The sequence below is a fragment of the Gadus macrocephalus genome, chromosome 13, assembly GCF_031168955.1.
Source record: "Gadus macrocephalus chromosome 13, ASM3116895v1".
Lineage (NCBI taxonomy): Eukaryota > Metazoa > Chordata > Actinopteri > Gadiformes > Gadidae > Gadus > Gadus macrocephalus.
Window position 1 is genome coordinate 19,562,199 of NC_082394.1, and position 17,594 is coordinate 19,579,792.

Below are 17,594 nucleotides of genomic sequence, written 5' to 3' on the forward strand. Positions count from 1 at the left end.
TCCACCTGAATATCAATTGTTCGGTCTTTAGCTAACTCCTTACTGCTGATTAGCCCTTTTCTAAATCCTACCTGCTCCTTAGAAGTTGTATAGTCTTTATCTCTCTGCTACCTGCTCATTAATAGTTTGACATCTGGCTTTTATAGAAAAATGTATATCCCAAATGTCTTTCACAATTATTTTTATTTGTTTCCTTCCCCAGATCTGACTCCAGAGCAACCCACCTGTTCTTGCATGAATTAAAGCAGTCCTATGCAATTAAGCAAGCAGGAGCAGTCTCACTTCAGCGTGCCCCTGGCAAGGACCCCCTGGTGGCCACATCCACCTTACCCAGGACATGTACGGCAGTGCCAGGGCAGTAGGCCATATAGAGAGCAGCCCCGCACGGTCCCCGCGCCTGCCCAGGTCCCCCCGATTGGGCCACCGGAGGGCCAACAGCGGGGGCGGGGGTGGTGCGGGGGGCAAGACGCTCTCCATGGAGAACATCCAGTCCCTCAATGCGGCCTACGCCACCTCGGGGCCCATGTACCTGAGCGACCACGAGGGCGTGGGCTCCACTGCCACCTACCCCAAGGGCACCATGACCCTGGGGAGAGCCACCAGCCGGGCCATGTACGGGGGCCGCGTGACAGCCATGGGCAGCAGCCCCAACATTGCTTCAGTGGGGCTGCCCCACGCTGACCTTCTGTCTTACAGTGACCTGGGCTCCCTCTCCATGCTGCAGCACCACCACCACCACCAGGGGGTGCCGTCGGCCCTGCTGAGGCAGGCGGTGCGGAGCAGTGGGGGCGAGCTGCTGGAGATGCAGGCCCAGTTCAGGGACATGCAGAGGGAGAACGAGCTGCTGCGCAGAGAGCTTGACCTGAAGGACAGTAAGCTGGGCTCCTCCACCAACAGCATCAAGAGCTTCTGGAGCCCCGAGCTCAAGAAGGAACGGATCATGCGGAAGGAGGAGGCCGCTCGGACGTCCATCCTGAAGGAGCAGATGAGGGTGACTCATGAGGAGAACCAGGTAAGAACCAGTTGTAGTACCAGTTAGGATGCAGTATCTGGCATCAATGACAATGCTCTGTGGTTACATGTATTCTTGTACTGGATCAATGTTCTTCTTACTCTTTTCCCCCAAAGACACGGTCAGCCAGTCTGTGTTTTTCATATCATTCGGGAACCTTTCTGGAAAGAGCTTTTATACATTTTTTAAAGAGCACACTTTCTTTAATTTTGTCAGATTCCTCCCAAATGTAGACTTTTAAATACCTTTTAACGTCTATTAAGCGTACAATCTGACAACCTAACCCAAAGAAGAAGGCTGCGTCGCCCCCCAAAGTACCGAGAGCTTTTAGTCCGAAGCAGCTAAACGGATCCTTCAGCCTGGCGTCTGCGTTTCCATTCACACGCTCCCGTCTCTCATTCTGATTTCCTGTCATCAGTCTGCGTTTCTAAAGCAGGAGATGTCTCTTCCTGCCTGACGCTGTGTCTCTGCCTCTCTATCAGTCTCTTGGAGTGGGGGTGTACTGACAGCTCTTTGGTTTCTTAATAGTATGCTCATGCACACGCCCCTCTTCACTGTTGCAATGGTCTTTGGTGTGCTAATGGACGGATGGACGTACAAATGATAAATGGATTATGATTGTTTTAAGAAAAAAAGATCTTACTTTTAGCCAAGAATGTCATGCCAGTCTTAAATAAGCAGAATTGATATTAAAGTGATTAGTTGTAACAGTGTAAGTGCAGTAAAACCTCAAAGCTAATTTGGATACCCTCAGCAAAAAACGAGTATGGTCAATTCTAATTCCCATCGTGATGTATAACAGGCATATCGTGGTTACTAGGCTCCGTTGTCATGTCGGAAGATGCAACAGTATGTGTTACCGGTGAGCTGTACATAGTGGTGCTTTATCATTCCTGTTTACTTCCAGCCCAGCGGCACCAAGCTGTCTGTGCGCCTACCACTGTAGTTTTGATGTGTTTTGTACTCTCCCCCCCCACCTGGCAGATCAGCTCTGTGGGCCTGCACCTCCTGCTCCACAAATGAAGCACTGGTAATAAGTGATGAGTTGTTACTGTATACGACACAGAGTATACTGTCTTGTGTGGAAGTTGCTGAGCACACATTGGCCTCCATCGAGTTATGGACGGGCCGACTTTGCTGCAGTCACCAAAACTTTGATTTCTCTGTCAGTGTATTGAGCGAATAATGCAGCAGAATAAACAGTGAGCCAAAGGGATTTAACTGGCTGTAAGTTAATTGGCAGATGATTGGAGTGCCCCCCCCCCCCCCCCCCTCGTCTCTGGCTGTGGCCAAGCGTTCTCAGCAGCATGGAGGACTCTTGTCAGCCCCCACAGTAGACGCTGCCACTCAATGTAATGACAGCGTGCTCGTTGGATCCTGGGGAGCATGATCTCCCTGAAGCCCGAAATTTGTGGTGGAGGATTGTATAATATAATAATATAATATATATAATCATATAATACTTAACACATCCACTAGGTATGGTGCATTGACACCCCTTTCGCCATATATATCACTTTATTATCACAATGAAAAATGGCATGAAATTGAGTAATGGCTCTCTTGGTTTAAAATCTATAGATGAAATAGACTGATCAATGTATTGTATATGTTACAATTTGTCTGGGTTAATTTATAATATTTTTTATTCTAAATATATTAAAGCCCATACACCTTTGCGTAATGATCATGGAATAACTCTGGTTGATTTCATGGATTGGAGAATAATTTAACTGTTCTCATTTCAGTGATGTTTTTGTGCCCCAAAAGATTTTTTTTTTTTATAGAACAGGTTTATTTCAGGCTGGTACGGTGCATTGTTGCTGCGAATTAGTGCAGTACACAGGGAACCAGATTTATATATTAACAATTAAAAATGGTGAACTTCAAAGTAGTGCTATGAGTGAACCGATTCGATCATGGGCCATGAGTGTGAGAAGACAATTAAGTAAATTAAGGAACAAATTGAACTATTTTGAGTGAACAAATAAGCCAAACAAGGAGCAAAATAATTATTTTGAGGAAACAAATTCATATAACGAGGGGAATTAAATGTAGGAGGGAACGAAATAACAAAACGTGGCCACAAATGTATAAAACAAGGCCTCAAATGAAACCCCCATGTTTTTCCTTCTTCTCTGCCCTTAAAACTTTGCAGTAATGAAGAAAGATGTAAGTTGAAAAGCATCATGTTCCTAAAGCTTGCTCTTAAGAGTCTATAGAAGCAGTCAGACTTGGCTCTGCCTCGGCCACTGAGGTGGAGCGACCCAATGTATTTGAGCGACCAAGGGTTTCAGAACAGGTTGAGAATGAATCAAACTGTTTTGGTTCGATTACAAGACGTCAGCCAATAAGAAATTCAATTGGAAGGTACTACAAGCAAAATAGAGCAGAACGTGTCAGTTTTCCCTTCATCACACAACCTTGAACCCTGTCTATGCTTAAACCAACACGAAATATTTACAAAAATGCCTCTACTTTATGCATTTCTTTAATAATAATATTGTGCAAACCTTGTCTGCACATGTTATTTGTAATTTATGTTGATATATTTAGTATTAGTATTAGTATTTTGGGCCTAGATACATACCACACCAAGTCAATTTCCTGTATGTGTGAATATACTTGGCCATTAAAATAATTCTGATTCTGATTCTGATTTGACAGTATTGTTGGCCAACTCTACGTAATGTTGGATACCAATGTCTGAATAACTGATTATAGTTGTATAGTGAGCCTCTCCACGTGGCCGGTGTGACATGGATGTGGACAGTTCATGGCCTTTGGCCTGGGTGATTCTCTTTAATGCAACTCTTATGATCCGAGGACACATTAAATGTAAATGGTGGACGTTCCTCATTCAGATGATGTTATTAGTGTTTTGTTTGTGGTCAGGTACAGCAGTTCGTATTCCAGGTGGTCTGGGCCGCCCTCTGATCCCGCCTCATAGTTTAACACACAATCCGGCCATGAGCCGATCAAATAGCTACGTCATTTTAACCACGCAACATGCCCCGAGATGCGAAGCATTCCTCCTGGTTTACATAGAATATAACCATGAAAAAGGACACACCCCAGCCGTTTATTTTGTTAAAATAATAGTAATATATGCTATTTGTGTGTGTGTGTGTGTGTGTGTGTGTGTGTGTGTGTGTGTGTGTGTGTGTGTGTGTGTGTGTGTGTGTGTGTGTGTGTGTGTGTGTGTGTGTGTGTGTGTGTGTGTGTGTGTGTGTGTGTGTGCAGTTGATGATGATATTCTTACATTTGCAGTTAAAGCCAGATTACAACTTCTTCCAACCAGACTCAATCTCTCTCTGTGGTACCCTAACAGATTTCCTCCTCATTGTCTGCACCACGACAACTCAACCATAGAATCACTGTCACATATTCTGAATGGCTGCCATGTATACAAGGGCATGTATATTTCCAGACATGATAGAATTGTTGATTTACTGGTTAAGAACATGCTTTTATATACCCCACCTTCCTCCGTTAAAGTATATACCCATTCAAGGGTTTCATCTGACATGTTCACTCTGTGCAATAACGAAGTTGACTATTTTTCAAATGTGACAGCCAATACACCAGATGTTATTGTTGTTGATGAGGTAAGCAGAGAAGTCACCATCTTAGAAGTAAGCTGTACGTTTGACTATAGTCTGGAGGAGGCATTCCTTGCCAAGGTTACAAAATACCAACTTCTCAGAAATGAGATTGCACAACTGGGGTACACCTGCAAACTACTTGTGTTTATATTTGGAAGCCTTGGCCATGTCCACAGACTCGTCATAAGGGGTTTGCAGATGGCTGGAATTCCGAAGCCAAAAGCTAAAGCACTTGCAAAATTCTGCTCCATATCTGTATTAATAGGCAGCCGCCACATATGGAGGAGACGCTGCTTCCTGTATCCATAGACTGAGATCAGACATGTCAAAGAGATTCTGGGCTTGATGAGTGCATCTACCAGTGTTTGTGTTCAAGATTTGTAATTGTAAAATGTGAACATAAATAAATGACTAAAATGTGTGTGTGTGTGTGTGTGTGTGTGTGTGTGTGTGTGTGTGTGTGTGTGTGTGTGTGTGTGTGTGTGTGTGTGTGTGTGTGTGTGTGTGTGTGTGTGTGTGTGTGTGTTGTTGTGTTGGAATAACGCGATATGACCAGATTGGAGTACTCCTCTCCTCGATTCGTTGTTATCTGTTCGTTCCTAAAATAATAATCCGAGAGGTCTGGTCCCTCGTTTGTCCCTCAAGCGAATGTGTTTCTCAAATTGACCAACATAGCCTCTGAAACAAACTAATTGTTATGTGCTGGAAACAATTCAGCATATGCACAGAGAGTTCCCATCTGCATGATTCGTCATTATAAGTTTATTCATATCATTATATAATTAAAAAGGTTAATTGCTGCAATAGGCTATAATATAAAACAAAATAAAAGGGGAGGGGAGTTTTTAAGCTTCTTTATGCGTTATAATTTGAATTTTCATTCAATTGAAACAGTTAAAGTCATTGTTGCCATCATTACAACTAAACCCTACCTTATCTCCTTCGAAACAATGTGGACCTTTCTTTCTGTCACCCACCAAGCAGAAATACTACGGTCGCTCGGTCTGGGACATGATATCTATCAGACTTGGTAGGCCTCAAGGCTTCAGTGTAACATAATGACATTTAATTCCCCTACTTCTAACCTATGTGACGGTAGATATCTACCTGTAACTGATTGGCCTATGTGACGATAGTTAGGGCACGAGCAGCAACGCTGCTTGGTCCCCTGTACTTTCTGTAACGTTTTTTTATGTATGACTTCTGTAAAAGTCATACTGCAGCCTATACCGTGAGTCGAAAACTCTTAACATTTTCAGGTATGGTTACCAATAACCCCCACTACCCATAAACCGACATTTGTGATGCGGCACCCAAAGGTGGCGCTATTGTAAAAAATCATGAATTAGGCTTATTTCTCCTCACCAGATTGACCTGGACTCAGAATTCTTTCATAATATTAATCTCTAGACCCGGGGAACCCGGGGAACTTCTTCGTTAACCATTTTTCCATATTTGTCATATTTAGATTTCTTCCGTTAGTGTTCTTGACTACAAATGTTTAATTTCCCCAGAATTTCAAAGATTTTTCAGGTATATGCTTTGAAGAAAGCCCTTAATTCACTTGAGAAATGTGTGCTTGGAGTTTACTGGATGTTGTGTGCTTGCTTATCAATAGACATTTTGACCATGTGAATGAGGCTGCAGTTCAGGTTTATAAGTGGAACATTGCGGTTATATATCTACTTGTAACTGATAGACCTATGTGACGATAGATCTACTTGTAACTGATAGACCTATGTGACGATAGATCTACTTGTAACTGATTTACCTATGTGACGGTAGATCTACTTGTAACTGAATGGCCTGTGTGACGATCGTGCTCCTTGTTACTGATTGGCCTATGTGACGATGGTTCTTCTTGTAACTGATTGGCCTATGTGACGATGATTCTTCCTGTAACTGATTGGCCAGATCTCCCCCATGCTAGAAACAGCTTGACCATAGACCATATGCGTCCCGGCCCGAGGAGGGAGTAGGAGGAGCGGGGTTGGGCTGTTTTGGCTGAGATGGCCATAGCGCACAAATAGAATCTGAGCGCTCGAAGTCACTCCATCGCATCTTAAGCCCTGCACAGTTGGGTTCACACAGTGAATTAAACCTCAACGTCATGTTAAGATGTTATGCATGAGGAGAATGCTTTATTCCGCAATAAAGTAAGTCTGTTTCAAATTCTAAAATGCACTCTAAGCGGTCACACTCTGCTTTACCGTCAGACCCACATCAATGGAGTTAAGTGTAATGAATTCATTAATGGAGTGGATTTCTACTTTCTTCTCATTGGGCATGTCAGGAGGTCCACTGAAAAGCAAATTGGCTAATTGTTTTGGTCCGATTCCCAATAACCATTGGTAATATACAGAGTTTCTGTGGCCTCTACAAATAGTGTGTCAGCAAGGAGGTTCTAATAAGAAGAAACGCCCCATGGCTCAATATAGGAGGCAAACACCAGGGGCGCAGTTCAGCGTGGACTATGTGGAAGTGAATGAGTGAGTGAGTAAAATAGCAGCAATTACCGCCTGTCTTCTCATGAGCTGTCTAACAGCTTGACACCTATTTAAAGAAAGCCGTTAACAGTTCAGAAAGCTTCCCAGTGCTGCTGGTTGCTCGTCGCGTCGTGGAATTACCACTGTAATGGTTCCCAACACCCGTATATTGTGTTATTTGTACAGTGGTACCGAAAAAGCTAATGCATAGCTTTTAGCATTTTGCACCTTTCCCCCCACACATTCTCCACTGCCTCGCACTCTGTTTCAGCTTGAATTCAAACACTCTGGGCTGGGTTCTAGGAAGGAAGTGTGACGTGTTATCCCCAAGGTTACTGATTATGGCGACTTTTTAAGCTAGGAAGCGTTGTTGAGTATGAGTGTGTTGCAGCCGGCTGAGGAAACGGCCAGGTCTGGTCCCTCCTCTACTCAGAGGAACAGCCAGTAACACGGCGGTGGTCCCTCCTCTACTCAGGGGAACAGCCAGTAACACGGCGGTGGTCCCTCCTCTACTCAGGGGAACAGCCAGTAACACGGCGGTGGTCCCTCCTCTACTCAGGGGAACAGCCAGTAACACGGCGGTGGTCCCTCCTCTACTCAGGGGAACAGCCAGTAACACGGCGGTGGTCCCTCCTCTACTCAGGGGAACAGCCAGTAACACGGCGGTGGTCCCTCCTCTACTCAGGGGAACAGTCAGTAACACGGCGGTGGTCCCTCCTCTACTCAGGGGAACAGCCAGTAACACGGCGGTGGTCCCTCCTCTACTCAGGGGAACAGCCAGTAACACGGCGGTGGTCCCTCCTCTACTCAGGGGAACAGCCAGTAAGACGGCGGTGGTCCCTCCTCTACTCAGGGGAACAGCCAGTAAGACGGCGGTGTTCCCTCCTCTACTCAGGGGAACAGCCAGTAAGACGGCGGTGTTCCCTCCTCTACTCAGCCTCCACTCATATATCATCCAAACCATAGTACACTTTCACAACAACACTAAACACAAGTCATTTATTTAACATTTAAGTCAATTTGAACTGAGGAGTACGATCACCTACATGAACCTTATAGCCCTGAATCACAGGTACAGTCACAAAGGGCTTAACAGGCCATATATTTATGATCCCCCTAACATCTACAAATCCTGCGGCTGAGAAGGAAGAGGCAAAAGGTTTGATTCACTGCTAACCTTTAAACCTAGCTGCTACCTGGCAAGCAAATCAGCAGGGACAACATCCAGACACAAACACAACACCAAATTAACTTATCATCCGATCAACAATGAAACGTAAAGACGACAGGCCCCCACACAATGAAACATGAACATTGGGAGGGACATTAACGCATACGCACGTATAACTTATAACTATGTCCACGGGTCAAAACAAGCATTATAATGATCAATGTTGTATATGAAATACTATAAGTACATGCTATAAGTGTCTAAGAAGCTTAACCCTCTCTCGGACGCAGCCAACAAAATTAAGGGCACCTCAAACAGATTTCCCAACATCAACACATCCGAGGGAATAGCATAGCCTCTTCCTTCATCGTCATATCGTCAACATAGTTGCATTTCGATAACAGTGACACAACAAATAATTCAAGACATAGAATACTATTCCATCATGCTTAGGCTGCTAGATGAAACTGTGTGAGCCTGATGCTAGTCTTAGGTTGCTGTAGGATACTGTGTGAGCCTGATGCTACTCTTAGGAGGCTAGAGGAAAGTGTCTGAGCTTGAGCGTGGCATATCTGCTGCAGATAGTCACCCCTCATCAACTCAATTCCCAAAATGGAGGATGGCCCTCCCCAGCTTTGATATGATTTCTGCTGAAGCTTTGAGGAATGTTTTCTTGCCACATGACACGAGACAGTGAAAGAAAATGTGGTGAAACATGGAACCAGATTGGCTCTGGTATTCTGGTAGAGTTTGGACAAGGTAAAGCACTGCTTTATTCTCCTTTAATCTTGAATATGGAATGTGTATGTAAGTGTGTGTGTGCGTGCATGCGTGTGGTGTGTGTGTGTGTGTGTGTGTGTGTGTGTGTGTGTGTGTGTGTGTGTGTGTGTGTGTGTGTGTGTGTGTGTGTGTGTGTGTGTGTGTGTGTGTGTGTGTGCGTGTGGGTGGGTGGGTGGGTGGGTGTGCTGTTGTATGCACAGGCCTTAGTCACCAGTGTCCGCAGGTTCTTGACCGTGTTGAGAATCCTATTGGCTCCTTCATTTAGATGGTGAGTGAGCACTAATACATGACTGATTCGCTGTGCTCATCATACGCTGTGCAGAATCTTTTTGCAATCTATTGTAAGTGTTGAATGGCAATGTAAAGCTGAGACGCATTTCAAGATACCTTGCACAGCATCAACCGGCAACAATATCAATGGGTTTTATCAGTACTTTGACCCGTTTTTTCAGGTTAGCTCTCAGGAAGCATCGGGTTAGGCTGCTTATGTTGCTCTGAGAGCTGGTCTGAAGATGGCGGCAGCTCCAACCTGAGGAGGAGGAGGAGGAAGGAAAAAAACAGATGGACAACGTGCCAGGTTATTGTTAGAATGACCTTTTGGCTGTCAGTAAAAAGATCTGTCCCTTTTCTTTAATGGACAATGTAGGTAATATGATTGGAGCATCTTGGAAATTCCACATGATACCATACCAAACCATGACTTTCATAACAATATAAATATTCAACACTATATGCTGAACTCACAATAGTTTTGTACTATTACTAGTATCTGTGCCGTTTGTTTGTTGTCAGTTGTGAATGGGGTATTTCCTAATTATAATTTATATCCACTGTTGACAAGAAGATTTACTTTAAACAAAAATTTTAGTTCAAAGTAACGAGTTAGCAAGTAACGACGACTGGGCTACCCCGGTCGTCGGCGGCTCGGATTCCCAATAAAGACTGCTCAAGCCAGGTGTCAAAACAAGGGTTTTATTTCTGGACCGCTCAGGAGAATAAGGAAAATCATAAAACAACGAAGGTTACTTCCACTATGGGGAAAAGAGGTGTGGGTTCTCCGGCCAGGTCCGTCTTGGTGTCCGGTGTGAATGTCAATCCCAACACCCTTCGCTTATTCCTACGGGAAACTGTCCAAACGTTAGGGCGATATAGTCCGTCGGTCTCGTCGGGTCGCGTGCCTGTCTCGCCTACGTGTCTCCTCTCTTTGACTGCTAATACCCCTCTGCCGCCACCTTCCCCCAGGTGATCTCAATCCCCATGATTTTCTGTGCCTGCTTAATTGGTGGGCAGTTACAGCCGTGTTGAAGGGGATGTATCTCCCTTGGACTCCTTGTCCGTAGAGAGGGCGCTGTTCAGAGAGTTGGCGAGTTTTCTCCAGGGCCCCGTTTCCCGAAAGCATCGTTAGCCTAAGTGGATCGTGAAGTGCGTCGTACGAGCATCGTACAGTTTTCACACAGTTTCCCGAAAGAATCGTTGGTAACGAACGTTGTGAAAACGCTCGTAGCTAACGAGGACTCCAGGGGTACTCGTAGGATGCTAAGAGCATCGTTAGCTTACTATAGCCTCAGTGGCGTCACCAGCGGACATTCCGTGTATTGGATGCGTTTTATTAAAATATAATAAAATCAAATGATTCCATTGCTCTTGTGTGGGAGGTCGCTTTCGAGCTGCACTTGCTGTCACTTGCTGACTCCCCATTTTAATTCAACCATCGTGGTTAAAATGTCCTCATATTGATCAATGACAGAAGACATAGGCTACTGTAGACATGCATCATGCTGAGAACACCTGGTGTCTTGAGAACTTCTGCAGGTGTTTTTTGTTGCGATTGTTTGCATTAAGCACTGTAAGCGCTTCGGTGAGGCTGTGATGGAGTTCACTATTTATTGGACCCTGTCTAGACAGTAACGAACATCCCTGACCATAATTAATCGCGTTTGTAGTCTAGACTCAGACGTGAACTCATTAAAGCATTTGGGTGTCTTCATTCATAAGAAAAATAAAGAAAACATTCGGGAGCATGCAATAATACAAATTATTCTAAAGAGGTCAGAGACTCCGTTCCCCAGTGAACCAAGAAACCCCGCGCTGTGACGAACGGGGGATTTGACCCCCTCGGTTTTACACAGGAAACTTGAGATAAGAAGGTGAAATCTCTGCCAAGCTGTGACCGAACCGGCTTGGCAGTGTAAAAAGACCTATAGCCTACTTCATCCTGCCCAACAATATGGGCAGGATCTAGACCAAGCTCTCCTAATCGAGTCAACAATAGCCGTGTGTCAATGCCAAGCCTCTGCGTTTGAATTATGGAACGTTGCATTTTTAATGTCTACAAATATTGTAGACTAGAGAGTGCGCGCTAATCAGTAGCTGCATTTCCATCTAAAAGGTGATGCGAATCTTTAGAAAGTTTGCAAAAAAGTAATTTGAATTAGGTGCGTTTCCATCAAGTGGTTGGAGCGGGTAACTGCCCTAGTTCTGCCTAGAGGTGGCGCTGTAGGCAAAAAATGTATGCCGATACGTGGCTGTAATAATTGGTAGAAGTAGAAAAGCTGTAACAAATGTGACAAAAAGCGGTTAGTCCGCCAATAGAGAAGAGTAACAACAAACAACAAACATGGAGAGAGTAATTCAGCAGCAATTGGTTTCCCTTGGGCAAGTCATAACTGTTCTTTCAGTGAAGTTATCATTGGCTATTTTAACTTCCATCCGTAGACGAAGCAATAGAGAAATTACAATGTACACAGCGGTAGCAAGGGAAATACGAGGACAACGTTGAGTGCCTTACGTAAGGGAGAGCACAATAGTGTGATGACGTTACACGTTGATGTCGGCAGGGTTGCTATGGCCGGTCGTTATGCGGAAATCTGAAAGACTGTCATTCCTGTGTGTTCAAAGTTCGCTACGTCACAGCTGTTTTGAAAAGTGTGTTTCCATCTCGCATTTTGCGAATTTACTCTCTTTCGCATTTCTCAAAAACCACCTCAAGCGAGCGGATAAACTTTTTTGCGAATTAAAGGATTTTTATGCAAATGTTGGTGTTTCCATCACCGTTTACTGATTCGATACTTCAAAGTTTGCATAAAATCAGGGGGATGGAAGCGCACCTAATGAAACCTTATGCGGAATCAGATAAAGTCGGCTCTCTTTGCTGTGCAAAGCACGTTTCAGAAATCAGCACATTAAAGGCCCACTATGCAACTTTTTTAGCCAAAATTACATTAAGTATGCAGGTTGAGAGTTATGCTGATGGTTCTGCATCCATTTCTGGGTAGATTGGTGGGTGTGTCATTTACCCATGTCGCCTCTCCAGTGAAAAAGTGCATATGCAACTTGCTCTGTTCGGACCGACACAATCCGGATGTGACGCAGCGGAAGTATCCTCGAAAATGTTGTCAGATTGTAGTTTCGAAAATGCTTTACGGCACAGACACACACCCAAACATGGCACCGGCTAGATATAAACAGCCAGTTGCGAGGCAATTGTTGCATTCATCATGGATCAATCGACTGACCCAAGAGGCGACCGTCGGTGGAACAAAAGAAGAATGGACCAGAAAAGAGATCAGACACGAGTGAAAGGGGAACTATTCAACTTTTTTGGCTTGATTTACCTTAATATAACAGGCTAAGAGTCATTGCGATGGTTCTATTATACATTTTTGTTCGATTGTTCGTTGTTTCGACTCACCCTTGCGCATCTTGGCGGAGAAAAGGAATATGTTTCTGCCGGCGACCCGCCGCCCACTCTCGCGGGAGTCTCGGGTCTCGCGAAGTAGCGAATTGCTTTACGGCACAGACCCCCAAACACGGAACCAGCTCGATATAAACACAAGTCACTAAGGGATTGTTATATTCATCATAGATCAGCCGACTAAAAAGAGACAGAGAAACCCAATGTCGGAGGAACAGAAGAAGAGAAAAGGGAGACTGACCGGCAGAGAGGCCAGACACGAGTAAACGTTGGGCAAGCTGTTCAGGAATAGCGTGAACTGAAAGAAAAAGAAGACTGCAAATTAGGGATGGGCATAATTAATCGATGCTCGATAATTGATCGTTAAGAAATGCGTCGATCAATTTATATTGTTATCGATTAAAAGGACGTTGTGTTGCATACTGTGAGTCTTGAAGCATTTAATTGAATATAACCCTGCCGACTGGTGGAAAGTGAATGGAAGAAGGTTCCCCAGGCTGTCAAAGTTAGCGCGACAATACCTCTGCATCCCCGCAACTTCGGTCCCGTCAGAGCGGGTGTTTTCTGCTGCTTGACTGACAGTTACAAGGCTGCGTTCGCGTCTGACCCCCGAGCATGTTAACATGCTTATATTCCTAAACAAAAATATGTAGGCTGGAGTTACTGTATGCTATGGACGACAGTCACCACCGTATGTGAGTCGCTCTTTTCTTTCTTAATGTGTTGACTCTCGCTCCGCTTGGTGCCTCTTGGAGTCGTTACATTTTGCCAAAACTGTGATATTTTAGCAACAAGTCCAGCCTTATATATGTTCAATAAGGTATTGCTTTTAGATAGACTAGTTCATGCAATTGTTTGTAAATGGGTGGCTCATCTTTTTGTTGCGAGCCTTTTCCGCGCGCCGGCTGCAGGCATTATATGTCGGCCTTTCCCCCCCCTTTTTTTTCATAACAGTTATACAGTTTAATGCCCACTTTTAGCCTACTGCCTTTGTTTGATTATTGTTGTCCGATAAATTCGCTACTTATTGTAATTGGAATAGGCTACAGATTTAGTCTTGTTGAATCGTTTCCAAACCTTTAAGAGCGCCTGTAGGCGCATTGTTCGGACTTTACGAGCGCCGCATAGGCCTATAACCTATAATGCCTGTATTTATTATTTTAAAACTGTTAAACAGTTGTAGGTCTTCAAGTTAACTGTATTGTATTAATTTTGGCCCATACATTATTGTTGGAATAAAGATTTTATTGATAAAAACATTAGAAAAAAAACATAGAAAAAAGTTAATGATTAATCGATAATTGATCGATAACTCTAGCGATGCTCGATCAAGAACATTTCTTCAAATGCCCATCCCTACTGCAAATCAGACGCCGACTCGGCCGTGTTGCTTTTGAAATTGAAAGTACCCTTGGGTGGCCTTTGTCTTCGTGGTATTCTTGATGTTGATAGTCTCTGTACAAATGTGTTTGCTCAACCATTTTGTTGTGAGCCCTGTAAAAATTGTTTTCTCGACCGTTTTGTTGTGAGCCCTGTATGTTTCTAGCTTGCTTGGTTGCAACCATATAAACACCTTTGTTTCCATGGGTGTTTTGCAGTTCGTCTGTCTCGTCCCCCAGATACAGACTGAATCCCCGAATCCAGGTTCTTGTTTATTTAGATTATTATGTTGGCCAAACCTCTTACACTGATTGTTCTGTTCAACCTAAGATAAAACAATTATAATCTAGGATATAAATTCTCCCCGTCAACTATAAAAAAGGATGGATTTATGTTTATTGCAATACAAATACACCCTTTTAAAAATGTATAACCTTGCCTACACTTTATGAACATCTACTTCGGACATGGCTCCACGCATTCGCTGGCTTCTTCGAAAACAAATGCACATGGCTCGCGTAGAAGTGCATGGGGAAGGGTCGCCAACGAGTTGTTACGACAGTGTTGTGAAATATCTACTACGAAGCTGTAGGGGGCGCTGTGTAGAGAAATGTGCGTGCCAAAACCAAGAAAACAGCGAAGAAATGCCCGAAGTTGCATAGTGGGCCTTTAAGATAAATAATAGTTAGCTATTTATTATTATTAGCTATTATATTATAGCTAATTATAGCTATTTTTTATTTTTGTTAACATGGAATTAGGGGGGAATATGCTGTGAAAAACTTACCTACACTGCATTCAGGATTAGGACTGATACATATGTCGGCCTAGGCCTAATCAATTGTGTTTTAATTTCTTTAGCATTCATATTATTGCAGTCTATTCTTTTCGTATGCTACTCTGCTGTTGGCCTCGATGGGGAGCTATTTTAACTCCAATTTCCTGCGACATTCCTGCGTCGCCCCCTCCTACGGAGCCCATTTCAGCACCGCGTCAGTAGACAGTTACAAGCCTACGAACGTCGTGAGTGCAGGACACGTGCGATCATGTTAAGAGGTGTTTCGGGAAACGCTCCAAAGAAATTTCCATCCATCGTGAGACTGATCGTACGAGCGTGGATCCATCGTTATCGGGAAACGGGGCCCAGGTCCGTCGGCGCGGGGTTGCCAAAATATGTATATATCTCATTATTTATTTATCTGTTGTCTTGTTTGTTTATTTCTTGTCTTGTTATATGGTATGTGTGGACCCCAGAAGGAGTAGCTGATGTCTTCTGCATCAGCTAATGGGGATCCAAATAAAATCCTAAATCCTGAAATGAACTGAAATGTGTTTTACTCCCAAATATCAAGAAGGATCAGTCTTTTTTTCTGTTCTCTGAGCCCAAAGCAAATGTGGTCACCCAATATTTAAATAAACAGAAAACATTTATTTCAAATCATTTAACCACAGGTTGAATCTCTTCAAGTTCAAAGTAATAGAGGGGGAAGGACATTTTGGCTGACATACAATGCTCCTTTAAGCAGCAATTTTATTTCAATTAGATTTTCTATTATAAAAAATGAGCAAATAGAAGAAGTCACACCCAAGTTTGACTGCTTTATCCTACCCTGACCTGCGCAGACTCCATTAGTGTGACATCTGGTCAACAAGACGCTGGACTCCCTCACAGGAGCAGCAGCTAGGCTACCTTTCCTCTGCAGGTTAATTGAAGCGGCTAAAGGAAAGCTAATGCTATCCAAGAAAACGCCCCTTCTGGACAAACAAGGATGTTGGAATTAAAGGAGTCGTCTGAAGAGGGCTAAGAAAGGAAATGGACTTGTCTGAATAGGGCAAAGACAGGAAATGGATTTGTCTCAATAGGGCTAAGACAGGAAATGGACTTGTCTCAATAGGGCTAAGACAGGAAATGGACTTGTCTCAATAGGGCTAAGACAGGAAATGGACTTGCCTGAATAGGGCTAAGACAGGAAATGGACCATTTAAAGATTTGTTCGGCGCATTCCTTTCATCCATAATGGCATAATTGTTGCGATGATAGGCAGTTATATGTATACCATAACATTATGTCAGTTTGCTATACTTTTGGCTAATACTGTCAGCCTCAGGCAGATACAGGAGAGAGCACTGGAGGTGTAAAGTAAGAAGACATGTTGGAGCAGGGCCAGCTGTGGACTGTAGGTCCCCACTATAATGTACTGAAACGTGTTGTAATGATAACGATATAACGCTGAGATAGAGGTTATGTGCGGTGTGCACCGTGTTCTTACCTGGAGTCCCGGGGGGGGAAACAGCGCTGGTCCAGCACTGGTCTAACCCTCCTCTTGGAGAGATAAATATCGCCCCCTGCTGGGTTTAAATGTACATGCTCAAAGCAAATCACATAGTTGCACATGAGCTTATACTATATAACTATATAATAATCAATGGAGTCTGGGAAACAGCACCTTTACCCATAAAGGTAATTCCACCTTACCAGGCTATAGTAAAAAAGAATGTGTCACATTTTCCTCTTTCCAGAAAGGTCCTATCGATCAAGACGTGTTGTGGCAGGGTGTGTGTGTGTGTGACAGGGTGTGTGTGACTAAGCCCTATTAATTATTGATCAGGAGGCCTGGGACATGATGAACCAGGACGACGATCCGAGGACGGTGGGGGTGGGGGGGGGGTTGGTCTCTGTGGCCTCCTGCTCTTCACGCTGTGCTTCACCATCCTTCTGTATATTTGTTTGTTTCCGTTCATCCTTTACGCCAGCTGCTGGATGCCAGGAGAACCAAGGTTTGTTCCTATGTTTGCCCCGCCCGGCGGAGCACAAACATAGAGTCGCCCTCACTGGCGGCGTGTGTTTCAGAGCCTGTGATATTCCTTTCTTTTCCTTCCTCTATTTACCTTTGACCTACACCTTACTCAGACACTTGCATCTCCCCAAAACCTGTCTGCCTCTTACATAGACCCAGCTTTTTCCCCTAACAGTTGTTTTCCGCAGTTCAGCTCCTAGCCTCCACACACACCCTGCCTCCACTAGCTCCGCCCCCTCCATCCACTAGCCCCGCCCCTCCCTAAACAACCTCCCTCTACTAGCCCCGCCCCTCCCTACACACCCTCCCTCTACTGGTCCCGCCCCTCCCTCCACTAGCCACGCCCCTCCCGCCACACCTGTCCCTCCACTAGCCCTGCCCCCTCCATCCACAAGCCCCACCCCTCCATCCACTAGCCCCACCCCTCCATCCACTAGCCCCACCCCTCCATCCACTAGTCCCACCCCTTCATCCACTAGTCCCACCCCTCCATCTACTAGCAACACCCTTCCCTACACATCCTTCATCCACTAGCCCCGCCCCCTCCCCTGCTCCCCCAACACCCCTCCCATCTACTGGTCCAGGAAACCCCAACGGGCCATTTTCTGATTGACAGAAACCAGGCCCCTCTGCTTTTATCCCGTGTCCTCAACTACACTAGGAAAAGT

At 44.5% G+C, this 17,594-nt stretch overlaps 1 protein-coding gene across 6 annotated transcripts in view; it reads left to right on the top strand.

Annotated features, from left to right (window-relative positions):
• Positions 1-17,594, top strand: part of erc2 (ELKS/RAB6-interacting/CAST family member 2) — a 55,500-nt gene that overhangs the window by 7,986 nt on the left and 29,920 nt on the right. For 5 of the 6 annotated variants that reach the window (XM_060068956.1, XM_060068961.1, XM_060068962.1 and 2 more), the window contains exons 2-3: positions 203-1,012; positions 16,883-16,906. In XM_060068956.1, coding sequence (XP_059924939.1) covers positions 338-1,012; positions 16,883-16,906 — 699 coding nt within the window. In that variant the 5' untranslated portion in view covers positions 203-337. The remainder of the gene's footprint in view (positions 1-202; positions 1,013-16,882; positions 16,907-17,594) is intronic. The other variant, XM_060068959.1, reaches the window with a different exon arrangement.